This window comes from Coregonus clupeaformis, chromosome 33, assembly GCF_020615455.1.
Source record: "Coregonus clupeaformis isolate EN_2021a chromosome 33, ASM2061545v1, whole genome shotgun sequence".
NCBI lineage: Eukaryota > Metazoa > Chordata > Actinopteri > Salmoniformes > Salmonidae > Coregonus > Coregonus clupeaformis.
Genome location: NC_059224.1, coordinates 21,158,026 through 21,185,319, shown reverse-complemented (window position 1 = coordinate 21,185,319; position 27,294 = coordinate 21,158,026). Strand labels below are relative to the sequence as shown.

The following is a 27,294-nucleotide window of genomic DNA, read 5'->3' as shown; positions in this document are numbered from 1 at the left end:
ACGTCATCGACTGCGGAGTCGGGCATTAGATTGCTATACCGCTATATCATATGGGTGACATTCCTGCCTGACTACATTTCAGACGCCTGCCAGATCTCACAAAGCTTGGATAGGTGTTTAACATATCAGCTAACCACATCATATGATATAGCAATGTAATGCCTGACAGTCGATGACGTGGCGCACAACCATTGGTTGATGCAATGCAATGTCTTCAACGTAATCAGGCAGGAACACCACCAGTATGTGGTTAGCTGATATGTTCAACACTAGCGTTGCGTGGCCATCTTCCAAATCTTGTCTTGTTGAATTGTGTTGGAAGTCTGTAGAAATCCAGTATAGGATTCTGTGTTTGAATGGGAATGTAGGTTTTTGTTCAAACCCTTATCTAGCGCACCTAACTAACTGGTTGATAAGTTGAATCACGTTAGTTACTACTGGGTTTGGAGCAAAAACCTAGCTTTCCAGGAACAGAGTTGGTCAGCCCTGCAATAGTGATTTTGGATTTGTAAAAAATAAAATAAGGCCAATAAATCATCAAATAATCTGAACGAATTATGCTAATATGTTATGTTAACTATCCAAGCGTTGTAATAATCATAAATTAAGAAGCAATGAAGTCCACCTTGAACGCACCCGTGTCGACCTGCAACCTGGAACGCGCCCGCGGGCTAGCAATGTTAGTCAAGCTAGCCAGCAGGGCCACGAGTTGCAGGAGCTCGTTCAGAAGTGACATGATTTTATTAATTTAGGAGCTGCAAATGCAATGCTCACTTATTATTAATGAATTACCATTTTGCTTCCTATGGCGGGCAACTGAGGTCTGGTTGTCGGCCATGCTGGAAATGTGATCTCGCGTTATTGTGTCATTGTCAATACAGTACATCTACACCACGATATGAAACGTTGATTTGAACCTTCTGACCAACTAGTGGGTCAGGCGGCGCCCCACTGTCTGATTCATATCGCGTGAAATGTTACAACATGACGTCATAATGACAACACAATCAGAACGATTGGAACTATTTCACGCTGGGAAGATTTTTACATGACACACCAGGCACATCTGGGTGTGTCAAGAACTGCAACACTGCTGGGTTTTCCCACGCTCAACAGTTTCCTGTGTGAATCAAGAATGGTCCACCACCCAAAGGACATCCAGCCAACTTGACACAACTGTGGGAAGCATTGGAGTCAACATGGGCCAGCATCCCTGTGGAACGCTTGACACCTTGCAGAGTCCATGTCCCAACAAATTGAGTCTGTTCTGAGGGCAAAAGAGGGTGAACTCAATATTAGGAAGGTGCTCCTAATGTTTTGTATACTCAGTGTATATTTAATCACTAACCTACTTGTACTACATTAGCTTCCATTTTTCAATAGGCTACAGTCCTTAAAGGTATAGTTCACCCAAGTGACAAAAATGATGGTTTGGTTTCCTTACCCTGTAAGCAGTTATGACAGCAATCCATACTTTGGTTTAGTTTCCCTGAAACTGTTTGTGGCACAAATTCCATTCAAGTCATGGGACCGATATTGTGGTCCTCTGTAGCTCAATTGGTAGAGCACGGTGCTTGTAACGCCAGGGTAGTGGGTTCAATCCCCGGGACCACCCATACGTAAAAATGTATGCACACATGACTGTAAGTCGCTTTGGATAAAAGCGTCTGCTAAATGGCATATTATTATTATAATAATTTTTTGCGCATCATGTCCAAATCATCCGAAAGTATCTCAAATGTATTGTGAAGCTCAACAAAGTAACTTACAGATGTTTTGAACATGATGTGTGAAAAATGCTGAAATCGGTCCCATGACTTGAATGGGATTTGTGCCATAAGCATGTGGAAACACGTACTGCCAGGGGAAACTAAACCAAAGCATGGATTGCTGTCATAACTTGTCCATAGACTGCTTACAGGGTAAGGAAACCTATCCATTTAAGGACTGTAACCTACTGTAGTGTAGAATGTAGAAGTAGGTTAGTGATGAAATATAGTGGGATAGTAGTCTTTAGTTAGCTTGACTACCCATCCACATTGCTCCAGCCAAATGCCAAGCTGGGTGGGTGAACTATTCCTTTAAGTCTCTCTGTTCATGTGTGACCATAAGCCTGATTAACAATAACAGTAACATAATTGTTTCATGATGCTTGCACACGCCCCTGTCCAGGATTTACCGACCAGCATTAAATGACAACAGCAGGCTAGTAGAAGAAACTGAACACCATTTTAAAAGCATTCTTTAACACAACTCACTTGCCCAGACAAGAATAAGTTGTTTCTGCCAGACCTGAAACCCTGGGGAATGTGGAAGGACATCCCCAAGGGATATGGCAGTACCCATCATTATATGCTGTACTGGTGATGAGCTCCATACTCATTGTTTATCTGTTCTGGTCTTGCGACATTCTGGATTGTTGATTGTTTGTACATTATCAACATTAGCACACAAAATCTGCTGGTTCAAACCGAGGAACCTGTTTGACCAGGGCGAGGGGCAGCCCTTAAAACAGAGTAAAGGTAACAGGTGACACAAAGTCCAGAGAGAGAGAGAGAGATACTCCATATTTTCCATTCGTTGATAAGGTATGTTGACTTTAAAATATTGCATATTGCAAAAAGCTTGTATGTAGAACCATAGTACTAATGATCAATCCCTTGACTAAGTGAATCAGGAGAGCAAGGTCAGGGCTACAACAAAATTGTGAAATGTCTGGGAGTTCCGTGGATGTCTTCATTTGGAGATTATCAAGAAAACAATGCTTGCTGCATCCTCTATAGCAAAAAACCCAAAATTCCAGTATCTCAGAAAATATTGTAACGATTATATTGTTTGGCAAAAAGTGTTTATTGCATTGAATGATAGAACCCCTTTGTCTGTGTTAAGTATATTTTTTGCCTTTCCCAGTTTTTCCATTGACTCACCATGGTTGAGTACAAAGTACAGGTGACTACAGGGGACTTTCTATTCTCTGGCTCATCTGACTACATCTATGTCACACTGATCGGAACAGAGGGGGAAAGTGAGCGCACTAACCTTGACAACTTTGGTCTAGATTTCATGACTGGGATGGTAAGTTACCAGTGAGCAATGAGGGGAAATACTTAAAGCTGCAATATGTAACTTTTTGGCCAACCCGACCAAATTCACATAGAAATGTGAGTTATAAATCTGTCATTCTCACTGAAAGCAAGTCTAAGAAGTGGTAGATCTGTTCTATATGCACTATTTCTATGCTTCCCTTTCTTAAATTTAGTTTTTGCGTCTTTTACTTTGTGTTGTACACCAGCTTAAAAAGGCTGAAAATACTATATTTTTGGTTATTGAAAATACACTGCTCAAAAAAATTATGGGAACACTTAAACAACACATCCTAGATCTGAATGAATGAAATAATCTTATTAAATACTTTTTTCTTTACATAGTTGAATGTGCTGACAACAAAATCACACAAAAAAAAACCTCAGCATTCTTTGTCCTCCAAACACGACGAGTTGAGTTTTTACCAAAAAGTTATATTTTGGTTTCATCTGACCATATGACATTCTCCCAATCCTCTTCTGGATCATCCAAATGCACTCTAGCAAACTTCAGACGGGCCTGGACATGTACTGGCTTAAGCAAGGGGACACGTCTGGCACTGCAGGATTTGAGTCCCTGGTGGCGTAGTGTGTTACTGATGGTAGGCTTTGTTACTTTGGTCCCAGCTCTCTGCAGGTCATTCACTAGGTCCCCCCGTGTGGTTCTGGGATTTTTGCTCACCATTCTTGTGATCATTTTGACCCCACGGGGTGAGATCTTGCGTGGAGCCCCAGATCGAGGGAGATTATCAGTGATCTTGTATGTCTTCCATTTCCTAATAATTGCTCCCACAGTTGATTTCTTCAAACCAAGCTGCTTACCTATTGCAGATTCAGTTTTCCCAGCCTGGTGCAGGTCTACAATTTTGTTTCTGGTGTCCTTTGACAGCTCTTTGGTCTTGGCCATAGTGGAGTTTGGAGTGTGACTGTTTGAGGTTGTGGACAGGTGTCTTTTATACTGATAACAAGTTCAAACAGGTGCCATTAATACAGGTAACGAGTGGAGGACAGAGGAGCCTCTTAAAGAAGAAGTTACAGGTCTGTGAGAGCCAGAAATCTTGCTTGTTTGTAGGTGACCAAATACTTATTTTCCACCATAATTTGCAAATAAATTCATTAAAAATCCTACAATGTGATTTTCTGGAGAAAAAAAAACTCAATTTGTCTGTCATAGTTGACGTGTACCTATGATGAAAATTACAGGCCTCTCTCATCTTTTTAAGTGGGAGAACTTGCACAATTGGTGGCTGACTAAATACTTTTTTTCCACACTGTATGTGTGTATATATATATATATTGTGATGTCACGAGAGGCTGTGTCCTGGAGGGACGTTACATCCCCCTGAGATGGCTGCAAACCCAGACAGCTATGGCTCCATCTGCTGGTATGGTCGGGAACTCCAACCCTCTATGGCCAATCTTCCCACGCAGCTGAAACCAATCAGGAGCTGATGAGCTGAAGGTTTGTTGAAGGGAAGAGACACGGTCTCCAAGCTGGGCTCTCTGGAGGACAAGAGTGCTGCACGTCCACTTCCATGAGGAATATAAGGATTTGGAGATACTTACCTTTGGGAAAGACTCACCTTTGGATATATGCACCTGTGGAAATACGTGTGGGACATTTGGAAGGACGTTTTGCTGGGTTGGCCACTAGCTGCAACGTGGAATACAGTAAGACTGGGGAAAAGTTATTTGAGCGAGGGAGAGTTATGATTTTGGATGTGGAAGAGACATCCCTGAACTGTTAACCCTTAAAGAGCCACCAGAGAACAGAATTGTGTTATACTTTCGTTAGTTTCCCAAGACCTTTAATAAAATCCTTGTTTTGGTTGAACCTGGTCTCCTTGCACTACTTGAGCAATCCCGCTGAAAGCTGTGTAGCCTCTCGTGACATCACAGATGGTGGAGAATACAGGCACGCTCAAGCGTTAATAGTGCATGTCAGAGGAGGATACCGAAGGTTTGATCACCCAGTTTTCCAAGCTGGCCGTAGGCTCCCCGCCGACTGAAATGGAGGACATATTGAAAGCCCTTGTTGCTGGCCAGCAAGCCCAGATGCAAGCAAACGTGGCTCTCTTGGAGGAGCAAAAGAAAGCCAACCTTCTGAAGGCAGAGGAATTGCAGTTGCAGAGACAGAGGGTGGTCCAAAATACCCGCCCAATAAAGGCAAGTGACTTTATATCTAAGATGGGAGCTACCGATGACATTGAGGCATACCTGCATGCATTTGAGGCCACGGCCACTAGGGAAGCCTGGCCCAAGCAACAGTGGGTTGGTCTGTTAGCCCCCTTTCTAACCGGGAATCGCTGAATGCTGTCCGGGACCTGGGCCCTGACCAGGTTACTGACTATGATGCCCTGAAGTCTGAGATCCTCAGCAGATATGGACTCACAAAGTTTGGTATGGCCCAGCGCTTTCACAGCTGGACCTTCCAACCAGACCAACCTCCTCGGGCGCAGATGCATGAACTTGTCCGAATCGCAAGGAAATGGCTGGAACCGCAGAGGAATACAGCAGCGGCGGTGGTGGAGGCCGTTGTGGTGGATCGTTACCTACGCGCCCTGCCTTATGAGGCAAAACGGTTCATCAGTCAACAGGCCTTGACCACGGCTGATCTGACCGTGGAAGCTGTGGAAAAGTACCAGGCCACAGCGGAGATGCTGAATGCTTCCTGAAAAAGACCCCAGGAGTGCGGCCCCCACCACAAATGGGAAGAACCCGTCCAAAGGACCCCCAAGGTCTCGAACCCCGCCGCGTCAGGACTTATCCCGGCTCCAGGGGGAGCCAGAAACCAGGCGGGTCCAAGAAGAGTACACCAGGATGGGGAACCTCGACAGTGTTACCGGTGTGGGGAGATGGGACATATCTCCTGGCAGTGTGGGAAACCAGCCGATGAACCTATGCCCACTGCGGAGTCCTCCAGCTCAGCACCCACACATCGTTTGCCTCGCTCTTGGGAGTCGTAGATGGCGGCCCAGATCGACCCCCCACCTGCCCGGTAACTGTGAATCACCATGATGTGGAGGCCTTACTGGATTCTGGTAGCCGGGCCACCCTGGTGCGTAAGGATTTGGTGGGCCCAACGTGTCTGACCCCCGGGGAAAGTCCTCCCAGTTTCCTGTGTCCATGGGGACACCAGAGAATACCCCACTACTGAACTTACAATGACCAGCACACGGGGAACCATACACACGACGGCGGGGGTGGTTGATTCCCTCCCCGTCCCTGTCCTAATTGGACGAGACTGCCCAGCCTTTTACCCACTCTGGAGAGAGTCTAGGGAGAGGATAACCCGAGTACCTCGGAAACGGAGAGGCAAGACTCATCCTGGGAAGGCTCCGGTGCAATCCTCCGAGTTACTCACTCCCGCCCGGGCTCTGATAGGGATGGCAGGTGCCCAGACCGACACCGAGACTGGTCCGGATACGGGAGAAGAGAACGCAGCCCAGGAAAGTGCTCCGTTCTCCAGTGAAGAAGACGTCCCAGGCACCCAAGAGCTTCCCCCTCTCACAGGCCAGTATGGTACGGCTCAATTACAAGATCCTACTCTTGCAAATGCCTTAAGAAATGTGCAGGTATTAGAAGGTGTAGTGTTAGGTGATAAGACAACCCCTACTTACCCCCATTTCGCAGTAAACCGGGGGTTAGTATATCAGATAGTCAAGAAAAATGAGGAAGTGCATGAACAGCTCCTCGTGCCACAGCCCTATCGGGCCACAGTACTCAACCTAGCCCACACACACCCGCTAGGGGCCCACTTGGGGGTAGAGAAGACTAAGGAAAGAATCATGCAACGTTTCTTTTGGCCAGGAGTACACAAAGAGATAGAGAACTACTGCCGTAGTTGCCCTGAGTGTCAGCAGGTTGCGCCAAAGCCCACATATAGAAACCCGCTCATTCCCTTGCCCATTATCGAAACTCCTTTTGAGAGGATTGGATTAGACATAGTCGGGCCCTTACCGAAAAGTGCCAGGGGACATCAATACATTCTGGTCATTCTGGACTATGCGTCCCGGTACCCGGAGGCCATTCCGCTGAGGAAGGCTACATCCAGACAAATCGCCAAGGAGCTGTTCCGTCTCTCAACTAGTCTGGGAATCCCAAAAGAGATATTGACGGACCAAGGGACTCCATTCATGTCCAGGGTGATGAAAGAACTCTGTGCTTTACTGAAAATCAAACAGCTGAGAACCTCGGTCTACCACCCCCAGACAGATGGCCTAGTCGAACGTTTTAACAAAACACTAAAATCCATGCTGCGGAAAGCGGTAGGGGAAGATGGGCGCAACTGGGATCAGCTGTTACCATACATATTATTTGCGGTGAGAGAGGTACCTCAGTCTTCTACTGGTTTTTCACCCTTTGAGCTCTTGCTTTCCTACAGACCCAGAGGACTGCTCGACATCGCCAAGGAGGCCTGGGAGGAGCAGCCATGCCAACAGCGGACACTGATCGACCATGTAGGGGCTATGAGGGAGAGAATGAAGGCCATCTATCCCATGATGCGGGAACACCTGGAGGCCAGTCAGCGGCAACAGCAAGCCTCCTACAACAGATCTGCTCAACCCAGGGAGTTTAAGCCGGGGGACAGAGTGCTGGTCCTGGTGCCAACCGTTGAGTGCAAATTCCTGGCAACCTGGCAAGGACCATATGAGGTCATTGAACGCATGGGAGAAGTAAACTACAAGGTGAGGCAACCAGATAAAAGGAAAACTGAGCAGATTTATCATGTTAACCTTTTAAAGAAGTGGCACGCCAGAGAGGCGCTGTTCAGCTCTCTACCCCCACAGAGACCCAGGAACCGGCGCGAGAAGAGGTTCAGCTGGGTCCAAATCTGTCCCCACATCAACGACAGATGGCCCTGGAACTCGTGGAGCAGAACCAGGATGTCTTCTCCTCCCTTCCCGGTCACACAGAGGTGGTCCAACATGAGATCCGCACCATGCCTGGCTGAACGGTAAACCAGCGCTCGTACCGCGTGCCAGAGGCTCGTAAAGTGGTTATACAGAAGGAGGTAAGGAAGATGCGGGAGTTGGGAGTAATCGAAGAGTCCCACAGTGCCTGGGCAAGTCCCATCGTACTAGTTCCCAAGCCAGACGGTTCAGTACGATTTTGTAATGACTATCGAAAGTTGAATGAAGTGTCTGAATTTGATGCATACCCAATGCCTCGTGTCGATGATTTAATAGACTCCTTGGGGCATGCTCGTTTCCTAACCACTCTTGATCTCACAAAAGGCTACTGGCAGGTGCCCTTGACCCCCGGCGTCTAAGGAGAAGACAGCCTTTGCCACCCCGGAGGGGCTCTACCAGTATACCCGACTTCCGTTTGGTCTCCACGGGGCACCTGCCACGTTCCAACGCCTGATGGATCGAGTCCTTGCGCCCCACAAGAGGTACGCAGCGGCTTATTTGGATGATGTTGTTATACAAAGTCAGGATTGGGCCAGCCACCTACCCCGGGTACAAGCGGTGCTGGATTCGCTCAGGGAAGCAGGGCTCACGGCAAACCCGAAGAAGTGCAAGGTGGCCTTCAGTGAGACAAACTACCTGGGGTACACCATTGGGCGGGGGTTGGTCAAACCACAGGAAGCCAAACTGCGGGCCATACAGGACTGGCCGCAGCCCATCAACAAGAAGCAAGTAAGGTCATTTTTGGGCCTCGCTGGCTACTATAGACGCTTTATTGCAGATTTTGCTACCATAGCTGCACCGTTGACGGAGCTGACGACCAAACGCCACTCACGAATGGTGAAGTGGAACCCTGCGGCGGAGGCGGCTTTCCTCAACCTGAAGCGAGCACTCTGCTCCAGTCCGATCCTGGTGGCACCAGACTTCAAGAAGGAATTCATTGTCCAAGCGGATGCTTCGGAGGTGGGTCTGGGTGCTGTCCTCACCCAGGCACATGACGGTGAAGAACATCCCATTCTCTACCTAAGCAGAAAGTTACTTCCAAGAGAGAAGAACTATTCAACGGTGGAGAAAGAATGTCTGGCTGTAGTCTGGGCCCTGGAGTCCCTTCGGTTCTATCTCCTGGGCCGACGTTTCATGGTGGTATCTGATCACGCCCCTCTGCAGTGGATGGCCAAGAACAAGGAATCAAACAGTAGAGTAACCAGATGGTTTTTGAGCTTGCAACCGTTTAACTTTTCTGTTGTCCACAGGGCTGGCAAGCACCACGGCAATGCGGACGCCCTCTCCGGCGTGATGCCTTCTTCGCTGCCTTTACCCGACGAGGACGTCGGTCCCGAGGAGGGGGATGTGTGATGTCACGAGAGGCTGTGTCCTGGAGGGACGTTACATCCCCCTGAGATGGCTGCAAACCCAGACAGCTATGGCTCCATCTGCTGGTATGGTCGGGAACTCCAACCCTCTATGGCCAATCTTCCCACGCAGCTGAAACCAATCAGGAGCTGATGAGCTGAAGGTTTGTTGAAGGGAAGAGACACGGTCTCCAAGCTGGGCTCTCTGGAGGACAAGAGTGCTGCACGTCCACTTCCATGAGGAATATAAGGATTTGGAGATACTTACCTTTGGGAAAGACTCACCTTTGGATATATGCACCTGTGGAAATACGTGTGGGACATTTGGAAGGACGTTTTGCTGGGTTGGCCACTAGCTGCAACGTGGAATACAGTAAGACTGGGGAAAAGTTATTTGAGCGAGGGAGAGTTATGATTTTGGATGTGGAAGAGACATCCCTGAACTGTTAACCCTTAAAGAGCCACCAGAGAACAGAATTGTGTTATACTTTCGTTAGTTTCCCAAGACCTTTAATAAAATCCTTGTTTTGGTTGAACCTGGTCTCCTTGCACTACTTGAGCAATCCCGCTGAAAGCTGTGTAGCCTCTCGTGACATCACAATATATATATATATATATATATATATATATATATATATATATATATATATATATATATATATACACAGTGCATTCGGAAAGTATTCAGACCCCTTCACTTTTTCCACATTTTGTTACGTTACAGCCTTAATCTAAAATTGATGAAATTATTATTTCCCACATCAATCTACACACAATACCCCATAATGACAAAGTGAAAACAGGTTTTTAGACATTTTTGCTACTTAAAAAAATGTAAAAACAGAAATACCTTATTTACATAAGTATTCAGACCCTTTACTCAGTACTTTGTTGAAGCACCTTTGGCAGCGATTACAGCCTCGAGTCTTCTTGGGTATGACGCTACACGTTTGGCACACCTGTATTTGGGGAGTTTCTCCCATACTTCTCTGCAGATCCTCTCAAGCTCTGTCAGGTTGGATGGGGAGCGTTACTTCACAGCTATTTTCAGGTCTCTCCAGAGATGTTTGATTGGGTTCAAGTCTGGGCTCTGGCTGGGCCACTCAAGGACATTCAGAGACTTGTCCCGAAGCATTTACATTACATTTACATTTTAGTCATTTAGCAGACGCTCTTATCCAGAGCGACTTACAGTTAGTGAATAAATTTTTTTTATTTTTATACTGGCCCCCCATGGGAAACGAACCCACAACCCTGGCGTTGCAAACGCCATGCTCTATCAACTGAGCTACATCCCTGCCGGCCATTCCCTCCCCTACCCTGGACGACGCTGGGCCAATTGTGCGCCGCCCATGAGTCTCCCGGTCGCGGCCGGCTGCGACAGAGCCTGGATTCGAACCAGGATCTCTAGTAGCACAGTTAGCACTGCGATGCAGTTAGCACTGCGATGCAGTGCCTTAGACCACTGCGCCACTCAGGAGCTACTCCTGCGTTGTCTGGGCTGTGTGCTTAGGGTCGTTGTCCTGTTGGAAGGTGAACCGTCGCTCTAGTCTGAGGTCCTGAGCACCCTGGAGCAGGTTTTCATCAAGGATCTTTCTGTTCTTTGCTCCGTTCATCTTTCCCTCGATCCTGACTAGTCTCCCAGTCCCTGCCGCTGAAAAACATCCCCATAGCATGATGCTGCCACCACCATGCTTCACTGTAGAGATGCTGCCAGGTTTCCTCCAGATGTGATGTTTGGCATTCATAGAGTTCAATCTTGGTTTCATCAGACCTGAGAATCTTGTTTCTCATGTTCTGAGAGTCCTTTATTGCCTTTTGGCAAACTCCAAGCGCACTGTCATGTGCCTTTTACTGAGGAGTGGCTTCCGTCTGGCAACTCTACCATAAAGGCCTGATTGGTGGAGTGCTGCAGAGATGGTTGTCCTTCTGGAAGGTTCTCCCATCTCCACAGAGGAACTCTGGAGCTCTGTCAGAGTGACCATCGGGTTCTTGGTCACCTCTCAGACCAAGGCCCTTCTCCCCCGATTACTCAGTTTGGCAAGGCCGCCAGCTCTAGGAAGAGTCTTGGTGGTTCCAAACTTCTTCTATTTAAGAATGATGGAGGCCATTGTGTTCTTGGGGACCTTCAATGCTGCATACATGTTTTGGTACCCTTCCTCAGATCTGTGTCTCGACACAATCCTGTCTCGGAGCTCTACGGACAATTCCTTCGACCTCATGGCTTGGTTTTTGCTTTGACATGCACTGTCAACTGTGGGACCTTATATAGACAGGTGTGTGCCTTTCCAAATCATGTCCAATCAATTGAATTTACCACAGGTGGACTCCAAACAAGTTGTAGAAACATAACAAGGATGATCAATGGAAACAGGATGCACCTGAGCTCAATTTCGAGACTAATAGTGATAGGTCTGAATACTTATGTAAATAAGTTATTTCTGTTTAAAAAAATTGTTTAAATTTGCTAACATTTCTAAAAACCTGTTTTCACTTCATCATTATGGGGTATTGTGTGTAGATTGATGAGGAAACTTTTGTATTTAATCCGTTTTAGAATAAGGCTGTAACGTAACAAAATGTGGAAAAAGTCAAGGGGTCTGAATACTTTCCGAATGGACTGTATATATATATTTACATTTTGTAGTTTTTATCGATAGATACAGTGGATAAATTATTGAGCTGAGGAGAGAATGGAACATAGAATGGAAAGTGGTTCTGTCTGTGTTTGAACCCATGCCTCCAGGAGCAGTGTGTTGTTCTGGGGCAGCAGCACTACTGTCAGCACCGGGCACATATTAGAAACATTTACATGTGAATAGATATTTTGAAGTGGTCTTTTGTTGAGGTGCTATGTCTTATCTTTGAGGACCAGCAGAACCAGTTTCTAAACCAGCAGAACCACTTTACACTGCTCACTGGTTTCACTTTTTCCCTTTTAAGAACATTAATTTGTCCAGATTGTTAAAAAAACCCACTTAAAATCCTTTCTGTCAACTTACCTGTACATGTCCTGATAGATAGACAACCTTAATTTGAATAATTTATATTTAATGTTTAGGGGATAGTCATAATGAATGTGATCCTGCTCTTCAGCCCAAGCATGTAGCTAGCTATTCAACACCCTGTACATCTCCATTCTCCACAGACAGGGACCTACACTGTGACCACCCCCTCGTCTCTGGGGCGCCACCTCCTGGTCAAGCTGGAGAAAGAGCAGTACCTGTTGCTGCCGGAAAACGAGTGGTTCTGCTCCAAGGTTGTCGTGACGATGCCTGAGGGTGACGTAATCCTCTTCCCCTGTTACAGATGGGTGTCCAGAGGGGAAGTTGTGGAGCTGAGAGGAGGAAAAGGTGTGTCCTGATTCAGCATTTGTTCTGGGGATACTCTAATGTTATTTATAATCCTGCTGCTACTATAAGTGTGTACATCTTGGCCTCTTCTCCACTTCACAGCCAGCAAGATTTTTGAGGATGAGCTCCCTCTACTGGTGGACCATCGTAAAAAGGAGCTGGAGCGTAACAAGAAACTGTTCCAGTGAGTGTTTTTACCAGTTGTTTGTGTAGGACTGTCTACAGCTCAACACACAGCACACACCAGTCAGTCAACTTTTCTGTACAACACTTTTAGATTGATTGTGTGTGTGTCTTCTTGTCTCACCATTAGGTGGATTGTGTATGCCGAGGGAGTTCCCCACATCAATAACGCCACTGAAGTCTCAGCTCTCCCTTCTGAAGTTAAATTTTCCTTCTCCAAAATGTCTGAGTTTATCTACACCAAAGCTGCAGCGTAAGTTCAAAGCAGATGGCACATCTAAAGCAGTTTAAATGCCCACAACAGTACCAGTGTAACATACTGTATGTTCGACAGAGGAGGCTGGTGAGGGGTGGACAGCTTATAATAATGGCTGGAATGTAGTGAATGGAATGGTATCAAACACATGGAAACCACATGTTTGATGTGTTTGATACCATTCCATTTATTCCATTCCAACCATTACTATGAGATGGTCCTTCGATTTTAAGTTGCACCAGCCACCACTGATGTTCATCCAAATGCACAGAACCTTTCCTATGACCGTGAGGGAATAAACATGGCATATAACCTGTCTCTTCTAACCCCATCTGCCCCTACCAGTATAGCTGAGCTCAAACTGAAAGGCCTGGTGGACTCCACCGAGCAGTGGAAAGACCTGGATCTGATGAAACATGTCTTCTGGAGCAATAGAACACCCATTTCAGGTAAGAGACCTGATCCCTTGAATTGTATATCAACTATAAGGGTAATTTAGAGATATCATATTTTAAATTCCTCCCTCCTAGAGTATGTTTCTGAGCACTGGAGGGAGGATGACTTTTTCGGGTCCCAGTTTCTGAATGGAACCAACCCCAATGTGATCCAGCGCTGCACAACGCTTCCCCCCAACTTCCCTGTCACAGATGAGATGGTACAGCCCTTCCTGGAGGATGGCAGTTCCCTGGCGATGGAGATGCAGGTATAAATTATGAACAGTTAGATTGTAAGTTATCTTACAACTCTAAAGTGGGATATGGTGTTCCACAAGGTTCAGTGCTTGGATCCCTTCTGTTCACTTTATACATGCTACCCTTTTGTAACATAATCCGTGGACATCCGTTCTTATTTTTCTTTGTCTCTTATAGCATGAGCTACTGCTTAACTACCCACAGGGAACAGACGTCAGTTCCACGTCTACTTTTGATTTACATTTGATTGAGTTATCAACTAACGTGAAATCAACAAATAAATTCACCATGTCATTGGATGTTGATGACTTTTTGCAAATCCAAACAGTTTTTCACGTTGATTCAATGTCATCACACTGAATATTTTTGTTGAAATTACTCGTAAACAACGTTTATTCAACCAGTTTCTGGCCAGTGGGTACTTTAAATTCCATGTTCCCACAAAGTCTTTAACCTCTGTTTCCTTTCCTCCCTACAGGAAGGAAACATATTCCTTTGCGACTACAAGAGGCTTAAGGGTGTGCCAACCCGGGTGGTCAATGGTAAACCACTGTCCCTCACTGCTGCCCTCTGCCTGTTCTACAAGAACCCAGAGGACAAACTGCTGCCTATTGCCATCCAGGTACAGTACACATACCTGGAAACAGGTGCAGATGTTACAATGTTGCAAATGCTTAGTAAATCTGTTCCTCAGAAGTGATGATTACTTCTGACCTCTGGGTTTCTCTGATCTGGTCATGTATGACTCAGTTGGTAGAGCATGGCGCTTGCACCGCCAGGGTTGTGGGTTCGATTCCCAGGGCCACCCATACGTGAAATATATGCATGCATGACTGTAAGTCACTTTGGATAAGTGTCTGCTAAATGGCATATATTATCTCACAGCTGGAGCAGCAGCCATCTGATCACCCTGTTGCAGGAAAACTTGTAGTGTATTTGAGGTTAAAAAAGGCTTCTGAAGTTTGTAATTTCCACTTAGAAATTTCAGACTTGATTTTCCCTTATGAAAAATGTATCAAACCCTACAGAAATGTCCATTAATTATAATCCACATAATAATTCACATTTCCTGTTGCTGAAGGATTACTTTCCTCCTGTAGCAAACTGGCTCAAATTAAGATCCTACATCTGTAGTACCATCCTAACTGTTCCACAATACTCAACCAAATGTCATTATTAAAAAAAATAAGAAAAAATAAAACAACCATGAAAAAAACCCATTTAAAAACAAGAGAAAGAAAGTCTCGTTAACAGAAAATAAAGGATTTTTTAAAAACGCTTCTACTCAAAACAAAGCTTCTTTCCACAGTTATTATTACATTACAGTCCCTAATCAATATCATGTATGTACAGTATTCAAGGCTATTCAAACCATAGATCTGAGAAGGGGGAGTCAGTCCATGTTTGGATCCATATTTGAATGTTGATATGACGTTAATATTTTTATTTGCCAAAATGCTACATGTTTGTGTACTGAGAATTGTACCTGAACAATGTTGTCATAAAAGCTGTGTTTTTGTTAAAAACTTGCCTTTATTCCTTTGGTTATGGGTTTCTCTGACCTCACAGCTGGAGCAGCAGCCATCTGAGCAGAACCCCATATTTCTGCCTAGCGACTCGGAGCACGACTGGCTGCTAGCCAAGATATTTGTGAGGAACGCAGATTTCTCAGAGTACCAGATCAGCTACCATCTACTGGGCACTCATTTACTGGCCGAGGCCTTCGCTATGGCAACCCTCCGGAGCCTTCCTATCATGCACCCTCTCCACAAGGTATGACAACCTGACACAGACTGGGGTCCCACCAAACAATGAACAGCAAGCAAATGCATGTTATTATCCCTGAGCTGTAAATTCAGTCATGAAACCTATCGTTCAACTTCTCTCTAGAGATCTTGGATAGATTTATGGGACATCAACACATCATTAATGGTTATTTCTTCTATGACATTAATAAATATTTTGCTTATTTTTCTTTTGTTCTTTCTATTTCTCCTCTGTCTCTGTATAGTTGCTGATACCCCACTTCCGTTACACCCTGCAGATCAACCTTCTTGCGCGAAAAAGACTGATTAGTCCTGATGGACCCTTAGCAAATGTACGTACCTTAACACTGAAATGAATGCATTGATTCAGCCGATACAATTCCATGTTTACCACTTGGTGTGCTGTATTGACGTAAACTTTTCCTTTCTTTAGGGTGCTATGGGACTGGAGGGGTTGAAGGAACTCTTGAAAAGGGCACATTCAGAAATCACCTACAGCTCCCTCTGTCTGCCGGAGAACATTGTTGCACGAGGACTGGATTCCATCCCCAACTTCTACTACAGGGAGGACGGCCTGAAGCTGTGGAACATCATCCACAGGTGGCGCTATTTATTTGAATAACCCCTATTGGCAAAGTGAGAATAACACTTCTCAATTAATCTAAATAACACAACAGTATGGGCTGAAGCTTGATATCAATACAGTTAGTAGCTAGCTTGGTTTACTGAACATGCCATTAAAAATGTGTTGTGGTGTACAGCTTTGTCCAGGGGATGGTGGAGCACTTCTATTCTTCTGACAGTGAAGTGTCCAGGGACTCTGAGCTCCAGGACTGGATCAACGAGATCTTCATCCATGGGTTCCTTGGAAACAACAAGTTAGGTACTTTACTTATGAAGTATCAGTCAATAAAACCAAGAAAGCTACACTGTTGTGACGTGTTGTATTACCTATCCTCCTCATCCACTGATGTTGCCTCCACAGGAATCCCTAAGCGATTTGACAAAGTGGAGGAAGTTGTCAAATTCGTTACCATGATTATCTTCACCGTGTCAGCTCAACATTGCGCCCTCAATATGGGGCAGGTAAGTTAAGGAAGAGAGCATTTCAAGTAGCCACGTTCATGCTATAGAATTCCCCATCAAAAATGGAATTTAGGTTATAGTAACATAGTTCATGTTTTTGTTTTAATATAGCTTTGTTACTTAAACGTGAATTATGTAGCCTTCTGACCATTGGTTTATACAAGGATGTCTCTCTTTTCTAGTTTGACTACGGTGGTTGGGTACCCAACAACCCCCTGCTTCTGCGCAAAGCTCCTCCCACCACTAAGGGGAGCTCTAGCATGAACACCATTCTGGAAGTACTGCCAGACATCAGCACTACTGTCAACAACATGGCTTCCACATGGCTGCTCAGCAAGAGATACTCGGACATAGTGAGTTTGTCCCCCAATTATTTCACTGTCTATGTCAAGATCATGTCTGTAATATGGTGCAGTCACTGTTGCTTTTGACAAACCTATTCACAAATACAAGACTGATTTGTTCACTTCTTCTAATCTAAATTATAAACTGGGTGGTTCGAGCCCTGAATGCTGATTGGCTGACATCCATGGTATATCAGACCGTATACCACGGGAATGACAAAGCATTTATTGGTTATATACCACACCTCCTCGGGCCTTATTGCTTAAATATACAGTACCAGTCAAAAGTTTGGACACACCTACTCATTCAAGGGTTTTTCTTTATTTTTACTATTTTCTACATTGTAGAATAAGAGTGAAGACATCAAAACTATGAAATAACACATATGGAATCATGTAGTAACCAAAAAAGATTCTTCAAAGTTGCCACCCTTTGCCTTGATGACAGCTTTGCACACTCTTGGCATTCTCTCAACCAGCTTCATGAGGAATGCTTTTCCAACAGTCTTGAAGGAGTTCCCACATATGCTGAGCACTTGGCTATTTTTCCTTCACTCTGCGGTCCAACTCATCCCAAACCATCTCAATTGGGTTGAGGTTGGGTGATTGTGGAGGCGAGGTCATCTGATGCAGCACTCCATCACTCTCCTTCTTGGTCAAATAGCCCTTACACAGCCTGGAGGTGTGTTGGGTCTTTGTCCTGTTGAAAAACAAATTATAGTCCCGTTAAGCGCAAACCAGATGGGATGTCGTATCGCTGCAGAATGTTGTGGTAGCCATGCTGGTTAAGTGTGCCTTGAATTCTAAATAAATCACAGACAGTGTCACCAGCAAAGCACCATCACACCTCCTCCTCCATGCTTCACGGTGGGAACCACACATGCGGAAATCATCCGTTCACCTACTCTGCGTCTCACAAAAACACGGCGGGTGGAACCTAAAATCTTTGCTCGTGTTTCTTGGCCCAAGCAAGTATTGGTGTCCTTTAGTAGTGGTTTCTTTGCAGCAATTCAACCATGAAGGCCTGATTCACGCAGTCTCCTCTGAACAGTTGATGTTGAGATGTGTCTGTTACTTGAACTCTGTGAAGCATTTATTTGAGCTGCAATCTGAGGTGCAGTTAACTCTAATGAACTTATCCTCTGCAGCAGAGGTTACTCTGGGTCTTCCTTTCCTGTGGCGGTCCTCATGAGAGCCAGTTTCATCATAGCGCTTCATGGTTTTTGCGACTGCACTTGAAGAAATGTTCAAAGTAATTGAAATATTCCGTATTGACTGACCTTCATGTCTTAAAGTAATGATGGGCTGTTGTTTCTCTTTGCTTATTTGAGCTGTTCTTGCCATAATATGGACTTGGTCTTTTACCAAATATGGCTATCTTCTGTATTCCACCCCTACCTTTTCACAACACAACTGATTGGCTCAAATGCATTAAGAAGGAAATAAATTCCACAAATTAATTTTTAAGAAGGCACACCTGTTAATTGAAATGCATTCCAGGTGACTGCCTCATGAAGCTGGTTAAGAGAATGCCAAGAGTGTGCAAAGCTGTCATCAAGGCAAAGGGTGGCTATTTGAAGAATCTCAAATATAAAATATATTTTGATTTGTTTAACACTGTTTTGGTTACTATATGATTCCATATGTGTTATTTCATTGTTTTGATGTCTTCACTATTATTCTACAATGTAGAAAATAGTAAAAATAAAGAAAAACCCTTGAATGAGTAGGTGTGTCCAAACTTTTGACTGGTCACATAAATCATGAATTAAACCATGTTTGTTCTGTCTTCCTTAGATTACCCTTGGTACATACCCAGATCAACACTTTGATGAGGCTGTCCCCAAGCAGATGATTAAGCAGTTCCAAGCAGAGTTGTCCTACCTCAGTGGGTCAATCATTGAGAGGAATGCCACGCTTACACTACCCTATAACTACCTGAACCCTGCCGAGATGGAGAATAGTGTATCCATATGATTGAGCTTATGCCCATATCATTGCAACCGGCTTTACCTGCTGGGCAAATCGTATGTACAACTGCACTGAGCAGGGTATTCAAATGATTTACTTAAAGAAGCAGTCTGGGATCTTAAGCACAACAAATTAGTAACATATTGTACAAATTATATTGAAGAACGCACTTGCTTGCTGAAACATTGGTTGCTATACCCATTAAATGTTTGGGAGCATAGAGTGTGTGAATTTCTTACTTTATTTTTACGAATTGGATTCGTAACATATCATAGAAATTGTACAAGACGTAACTTATCATACAAAATGGATGGTGTAGTACACAATTTGATTACGTAGTATACCAAAAAAAGGGACCCATTTTGGCTTGTGAGCACCACTTTCAAAACTACTGGCTGAAATTATACAAAGGCTCTGGAGCATCACTTCAATCATCATGGATAAATGGATAACCAAATGGACTATCTAGAAGGCAGCTGAAGTCCTGGAGCCACAGAGTACCACAGAGTCCTGGACTAAAGTCGCAAGAAATGGCTACCAACTTTAGAAAATGCACCTTTGCAATTGTCTTTATAAAGAATGCATGAATAAAGTGGATTACAAATGCAATTTGTCCTCTTTGTATCTCATTCCATACTGAGTAGCATTGGATTGTTGATCAGAATGCAGCCCATATTTGAGCTGAATGATGATTATGGAAAGTTTTACATTTTACATTTTAGTCATTTAGCAGACGCTCTTATCCAGAGTGACTTACAGTTAGTGAGTGCATACTTTTTTCATACTGATACTTAATCATCATGCAAAATGTGCTTTGTCCACCGGCATGGAACCAAAATCCTGGTTGATACAGACACAGGCACACCCCTTTAAGATAGTCAAATGAATGTTGAAAGAGAGAGAAAGAGAACCATATTCCACCTGCACTTGTCTACATTCACTAAAGAGTGGTCTATTTTCTAGTACATTTTTGCCTCTGGTTTGTGTGTTTTTGCCGTTGACTCACCATGGCAATACTAGTACAACACCAGTACAAAATAGATCTGACTACTGGTGACTTTCTGCACTCTTCTACCTCTGACAGTATTTACGGAGGGGACAACTCTGGCCTACATTTCATGACTGGAAAGGTGAGTTATAAGCATTCTATACCCCACCTTCCTTCACAGTGACATATTGTCTTCTTTTGTCTGTTTATTTTGCATGTTTTTTTTTAACCCTGCACTGAAACAGATATAAAAGGGAATTGATGAGTGAGTTGTTGTAGTTAAGAATTGCAAATATTATAACACGGTGTGTGATATCATGCTGTATGTTCATTCATTAGAGGTAGACTACAGTATGTACACTATATTGATAAGGTGAGACATTTGGCTATCTTATGCACATGTGGGACATTTGCAGCAGCCATTTTCTCTGACCGTGACTGGAAATGAAGATTGGAGTGTTTTGCATATTCACTCACCATCATTGTAGTGTCTCGAGGGTGATGGCTTTCTGTACTAGTAGTGACATGTACAAAGTGACAGGCCTCAAGGAGGATAGTCTCCTAAAACATTTTTATAGTATTTTTACAAGGTTTGTTCACTTCCAGGTGCTACCTTGACAGCCCCAAAAGTGAACTTTTTTGCTCATGTTGATTTTTACAGTGTTTGGCTCTGCTGTAAAAATGGCATGTGGCACAAAAAGGCTTTTGGTCAAAATGACTTGCCTGATGTAGGGTTAAACTGCCACATCTCCATTCTCCACAGACAGGGACCTACACTGTGACCACCCTGTCACCTCTGGGGCGCCTCCTCCTGGTTAAACTGGAGAAAGAGCAGTATCTGTTCCTGCCAGAAAACAAGTGGTTCTGCTCTAAGGTTGTCGCGACGACACCTGAGTATGATGTCATTCACTTCCCCTGTTACAAATGGGTGTCCAGAGGGGAGGTTGTGGAGCTGAGAGGAGGAAAAGGTGTGCCCTGAATCAGCATTTGTTCTGGGAATATAATACCCTAGTGAATGTTATTTATCATATAACTTCTGCATAGCTGTATAACTTATATTATAAGAATGTAACTAAGATGTGATACATTCGCCTACTTTGACCTTCTTTGCTCATACTCTGTCCTCTTTCAATGCCTCTCCACGTCACAGCCAGCAAGATTTTTGAGGATGAGCTCCCTCTGCTGGTGGACTATCGTAAAAAGGAGCTGGAGCCTCACAAGAAACTGTTCCAGTGAGTTTTCCACTTCCCAGCTCAACACACTGACAGAACTGTCCATCTGTATAATGCTGTAGATTACTGTGAGTATATGTACACATGTCTGTGTGACTTTTCACATTTATTTGTTTTAATAAGTTTGTGTGTGTTGTTGTCCCACCCTCAGGTGGAACGAGTTTGCTGAGGGACTTCCCCACATGAACAGTGCCAAAGAACTCTCAGCCCTTCCTGCTGAAGTTCTCTTTTCTTTTTCCAAAGAGGTAGAGACAATCTACACAAGAGAATCAGGGTAGGTTCAAAGCAGCACATAAAACCCACCAATACCAGTGTAGCATTTTTCCATCTAGAGATGCAAACACAGAACCATCCCTAAGACTGTGAGATGATAATGACATGACATGAAGGAAATATCCCTGTAACCTTTCACCTCTCACCTTTAACCCCATCTACCCCCCACCAGAATGCTTGAGCTCAAACTGAAGGGCCTTGCGGACTCCACCAAGCAGTGGGAAGACTTGGATAAGATGAAAAAGGTGTTCTGGTTCAGAAAGACACCCATCTCAGGTAAAAGAGCTGACCCCTCAAGTTAAACATCAAACATAGGGTACATTATTAGATGTAATGGCAGCAAACAGCAACTTGCTCTTACATCAGTGGGCCCTACCAGCTTAAAAAGGATACCAAATGTCCTTTCTCATCAAAACCATATGCTTATTAGGCTAGTGCATACTGCCATATATCTGTCCTAGTAAGACTTGTTTGTTGAATCAGTCTAGAGATTTGTTTAAGCTTACATGGACATAATACCTCCATCCTAGAGTATGTCTCTGAGTACTGGAAGGAGGATTACTTTTTTGGGTCCCAGTTTCTGAATGGAAACAACCCCAATGTGATCCAGCGCTGCACAACGCTTCCCCCTAACTTCCCCGTCACAGACGAGATGGTACAGCCCTTCCTGAAGGACGGGAGGTATTGAAAAATACGTTGGTAATAGCCACGCCTCAGATCTCTAAATATGCTGTATAGATTTGTATTTTATCACAGGTGGGTGGTGCTAGTTAGCAATACAATTGAGTTAGGGGAAGAATTTATGCCCCTAAACTAGAGGTAAAGTTGAATTTGGTGTTCCACAGGGTTCATTGCTTGTGCCCCTGCTGTTCCCTCATACAACCCCTTGGTACCTTAAATCGTATCTCGATTTGTTGTTGTCTTTCTGCTAGTAGGAGACATTGCGTGATTGGCATGAGCTACTATAACTACTTTAATTCAATTCAATGTAGACCACAAATGCGTTAACTCGTATCTTTTTTTGTCCTCCATACAGAAAGGAAATATATTTATTTGTGACTACAAGAGGCTTGAGGGTGTGCCAACCCGGGTGGTCAATGGTGAAGCACTGCCCCTCACTGCTGCTCTCTGCCTGTTCTACAATAACCCAGAGGACAAACTGATGCCTATCGCCATCCAGGTACACACACCTGCACCAATGGCATACTTAAGTGACATAGACATTAGGTTAAAAAAGGAAACTAAAACATGCAACTGTCTTCAGAAAATATTCTAGACAATTCAGCATAAAGCTCATAATCCAGATGTAGGATCTTAATTTGATCACCCTGTTGCAGGAAAACTTGTAGTGTATTTGAGGTTAAAAAAGTCTTCTGAAGTTTGTAATTTCCACTTAGAAATTTCAGACTTGATTTTCCCTTATGAAAAATGTATCAAACCCTACAGAAATGTCCATTAATTATAATCCACATAATAATTCACATTTCCTGTTGCTGAAGGATTACTTTCCTCCTGTAGCAAACTGGCTCAAATTAAGATCCTACATCTGTAGTACCATCCTAACTGTTCCACAATACTCAACCAAATGTCATTATAAAAAAAAATAAGAAAAAATAAAACAACCATGAAAAAAACCCATTTAAAAACAAGAGAAAGAAAGTCTCGTTAACAGAAAATAAAGGATTTTTTTAAAACGCTTCTACTCAAAACAAAGCTTCTTTCCACAGTTATTATTACATTACAGTCCCTAATCAATATCATGTATGTACAGTATTCAAGGCTATTCAAACCATAGATCTGAGAAGGGGGAGTCAGTCCATGTTTGGATCCATATTTGAATGTTGATATGACGTTAATATTTTTATTTGCCAAAATGCTACATGTTTGTGTACTGAGAATTGTACCTGAACAATGTTGTCATAAAAGCTGTGTTTTTGTTAAAAACTTGCCTTTATTCCTTTGGTTATGGGTTTCTCTGACCTCACAGCTGGAGCAGCAGCCATCTGAGCAGAACCCCATATTTCTGCCTAGCGACTCTGAGCACGACTGGCTGCTAGCCAAGATGTTTGTGAGGAACGCAGATTTCACTGAACACCAGAATAGCTACCATCTACTGGGCACTCATTTACTGGCCGAGGCCTTCGCTATGGCAACCCTCCGGAGCCTTCCTATCATGCACCCTCTCCACAAGGTATGACAACCTGACACAGACTGGGGTCCCACCAAACAATGAACTATCACAAAGTGTCTTGTTTCAAGATGGAATCCTCATGAGGGGAAATAGCACCACTGTCCGCCCCAGCACCTTAGTTATTGTTTTTGTTTTTGTGGACGAAACGGACGTGAAGTGCGTCGAGCAGTGTGGTAAAAAAAAATTGCAGTACATATTCTTCTGTTGTGTCACGTGTGCAATGATGTTCGAGGGAAAAACACAGTGTTCGTTGTTTGCAGTAACTTCTTTGTTGTTATAATATCCCAAACAGACAGATTCCAGCTTTAACGTCAAATTACTATGTTAGAATAATGGGATGTCAATATGTTAAACTTGGCCCGGTACAGTCAAAAACATGATTTCCCTGTCTTTTATATATATTTCCACACTATGAGGTTGGAATGGTGATGGTGCCCTTTAAGTGTAAGAGGTGTTTGAAAAGACAGACTGATATTTCAGCTTGTTTTAGTGGGATGGAGTTTTGACCTGCCTGGTGACATAACCAAGTGGTAAATTAATGAATAGACCAATAAGAAAGAGCGTTCCAAACCTCTCTGCTAATAACAGCTAGTTTTTAGTTTCCCCCTCCCCACTCAGACCACTCCCAGACTGTCCAAAATTCTTGCTTGAGAAATTGCTCTTTGCTACGAAGCTATTTCTGTTGTTTTTTTAAACCATTTTAATTGAAAACAATCACAGTAAGGTACTTAATTGTAGCAATTGTTATGATTTGATATTGAGATAAAAATGGCTGCATTGGACCTTTAACAAAGATTTTTCAATGTATATTTGTAATTTTTTTTACTTCCCTCTTCCTAATTGTCTGTACTCGGTCCAGTTGCTGATTCCCCACTTCCGTTATACCTTGCCGGTAAACACCATTAGTCGTGAAAAACTTTTTGGACCTGAAGAAGGCTTAACTAAGGTATTTAAATACATTAAAAGTATACAAAGCTTAAAAGCTAACCCAATAGACATTGCTACCCTAATGATAACAAATGCATACTTTATTGAAGTGCCCAAAAAAATTACTAAAAAATTACATTTATCTAGGACACCACTTTAGGACTGGAGGGGTTGAAGGAACTCTTGAAAAGGGCACACTCAGAAATCACATACAGCTCCGTCTGTCTGCTGGAGAACATTGTTGCACGAGGACTGGATTCCATCCCGAACTTCTACTACAGGGAAGACGGCCTGAAGTTGTGGAACGCCATCAACAGGTGGCGCTATGGCTACATTGATGGACATATCAGTAATACCTTAGTAACCTTAATGGCCATTGAAATAATTATATTGAAAAAAATAACACAAACATAGATATGTGCTTGATTGTTGTGATGTGCAGCTTTGTCCAGGGGATGGTGGAGCACTTCTATTCTTCTGACAGTGAAGTGTCCAGGGACTCTGAGCTCCAGGACTGGATCAACGAGATCTTCATCCATGGGTTCCTTGGAAACGGAAAGTCAGGTATGATGACGCATCAAATTCACAGATGAAATATCACTGTTGTAGTTCTATTGTTTAAGATCATTCTCCTCATCCACTGCCTTGCCAGGAATCCCTCAGCGATTTGACACAGTGAAGGAGGTCATCAAATTCATCACCATGGTGATCTTCACTGTGTCAGCACAACATTCCGCTGTCAGCATGGGAGAAGTGAGATGAGGAAGAGAGCAAAACTAGTTAACAAATTACATTGCAGGACTGATAAGTATTTTTTTAAACATATTACTACTTTCTCTATTCTAGTTTGACTACTGCAGCTGGGTACCCAACAGCCCCATAGATCTAGCATGAGCACCATTTTTGAGACACTGCCAGACGTTGGCTCAACAGTGAGGGGAATGGCTTCCATATGGCTGCTCAGCAAGAAATATTCAGATTTGTGAGTTTTGACCCCAACGATTTGACCCTCTTAGATATGGTATTTTTAGAGTCATGTCTGTGATATGCTGCAGTCACTGTTGCTGCAGTCATTGACCCTGTTCGAATACAATTGCGCCCTTCCTTTATCCCTTCCCACCGTATTTGCTTGAGGTAATCACAGGTCTGTGTGTGAGTTAGGTGAAAACATGGTTTCCACCAGAGGAGGCTGGTGGGAGGAGCTCTAGGAGGACGGGCTCATCGTAATGGCTGGAATGGAATTGATGGAATGGAGTCATGTGGTTTCCATATGTTTGATGTGTTTGATACTGTTCCAATTATTCCATTCCAGCCATTAGAATGAGCCCGTCCTCCTATAGCTCCTCCTACCAGCCTCCCCTGGTTTCCACCCCATTGCTTTCACCAATCTTACAGTTACTGATCAGCGATTTCCTCAAGGAAATAAGGAAAGAACGGTGCATTTTGAAAGTATTCAAACAGGGCCATTGTTTTTTTTTTTTTTTTTTTTTAGGGGGTAGATCAGCTTTAATATTTCAGATAGATTGTAACTTCCATCAATGTAATTGTCTGCATCACTTCCAATCCCCCATATGTTTTTTTTTCTCGCAAATATATATATATATATATATATATATATATATATATATATATATACATATATATATATATACATACATACACACATACAGTGGGGAGAACAAGTATTTGATACACTGCCGATTTTGCAGGTTTTCCTACTTACAAAGCATGTAGAGGTCTGTCATTTTTATCATAGGTACACTTCAACTGTGAGAGACGGAATCTAAAACAAAAATCTAGAAAATCACATTGTATGATTTTTAAGTAATTCATTTGCATTTTATTGCATGACATATGTATTTGATCACCTACCAACCAGTAAGAATTCCGGCTCTCACAGACGTGTTCGTTTTTCTTTAAGAAGCCCTCCTGTTCTCCACTCATTACCTATATTAACTGCACCTGTTTGAACTCGTTACCTGTATAAAAGACACCTGTCCACACACTCAATCAAACAGACTCCAACCTCTCCACAATGGCCAAGACCAGAGAGCTGTGTAAGGACATCAGGGATAGAATTGTAGACCTGCACAAGGCTGGGATGGGCTACAGGACAATAGGCAAGCAGCTTGGTGTGAAGGCAACAACTGTTGGCGCAATTATTAGAAAATGGAAGAAGTTCAAGATGACGGTCAATCTCCCTTGGTCTGGGGCTCCATGCAAGATCTCACCTCGTGGGGCATCAATGATCATGAGGAAGGTGAGGGATCAGCCCAGAACTACACGGCAGGACCTGGTCAATGACCTGAAGAGAGCTGGGACCACAGTCTCAAAGAAAACCATTAGTAACACACTACGCCATCATGGATTAAAATCCTGCAGCGCACGCAAGGTCCCCCTGCTTAAGCCAGCGCATGTCCAGGCCCGTCTGAAGTTTGCCAATGACCATCTGGATGATCCATAGGAGGAATGGGAGAAGGTCATGTGGTCTGATGAGACAAAAATATAGCTTTTTGGTCTAAACTCCACTCGCCGTGTTTGGAGGAAGAAGAAGGATCAGTACAACCCCAAGAACACCATCCCAACCGTGAAGCATGGAGGTGGAAACATCATTATTTGGGGATGCTTTTCTGAAAAGGGGACAGGACGACTGCACCGTATTGAGGGGAGGATGGATGGGGCCATGT

At 43.8% G+C, this 27,294-nt stretch overlaps 1 protein-coding gene and 1 pseudogene across 1 annotated transcript; both read left to right on the top strand.

Moving 5' to 3' along the window:
* Positions 1–2,245: 2,245 nt before the first annotated feature.
* On the top strand, positions 2,246–19,605 carry LOC121549254 (hydroperoxide isomerase ALOXE3). The gene is made up of 15 exons (XM_041861114.2): positions 2,246–2,588; positions 2,911–3,075; positions 12,494–12,698; positions 12,801–12,882; positions 13,012–13,134; positions 13,483–13,586; positions 13,668–13,840; positions 14,308–14,451; positions 15,399–15,602; positions 15,841–15,927; positions 16,029–16,195; positions 16,357–16,478; positions 16,581–16,681; positions 16,864–17,034; positions 18,823–19,605. Exons 2-15 carry the CDS (start codon positions 2,929–2,931, stop codon positions 19,000–19,002), a joined length of 2,010 nt encoding a protein of 669 aa, XP_041717048.1. The 5' UTR covers positions 2,246–2,588; positions 2,911–2,928; the 3' UTR covers positions 19,003–19,605.
* Positions 19,606–20,114: 509 nt separating this feature from the next.
* LOC121548700 lies at positions 20,115–25,593 on the top strand (annotated as a pseudogene).
* The last annotated feature ends 1,701 nt before the right edge of the window (positions 25,594–27,294 follow it).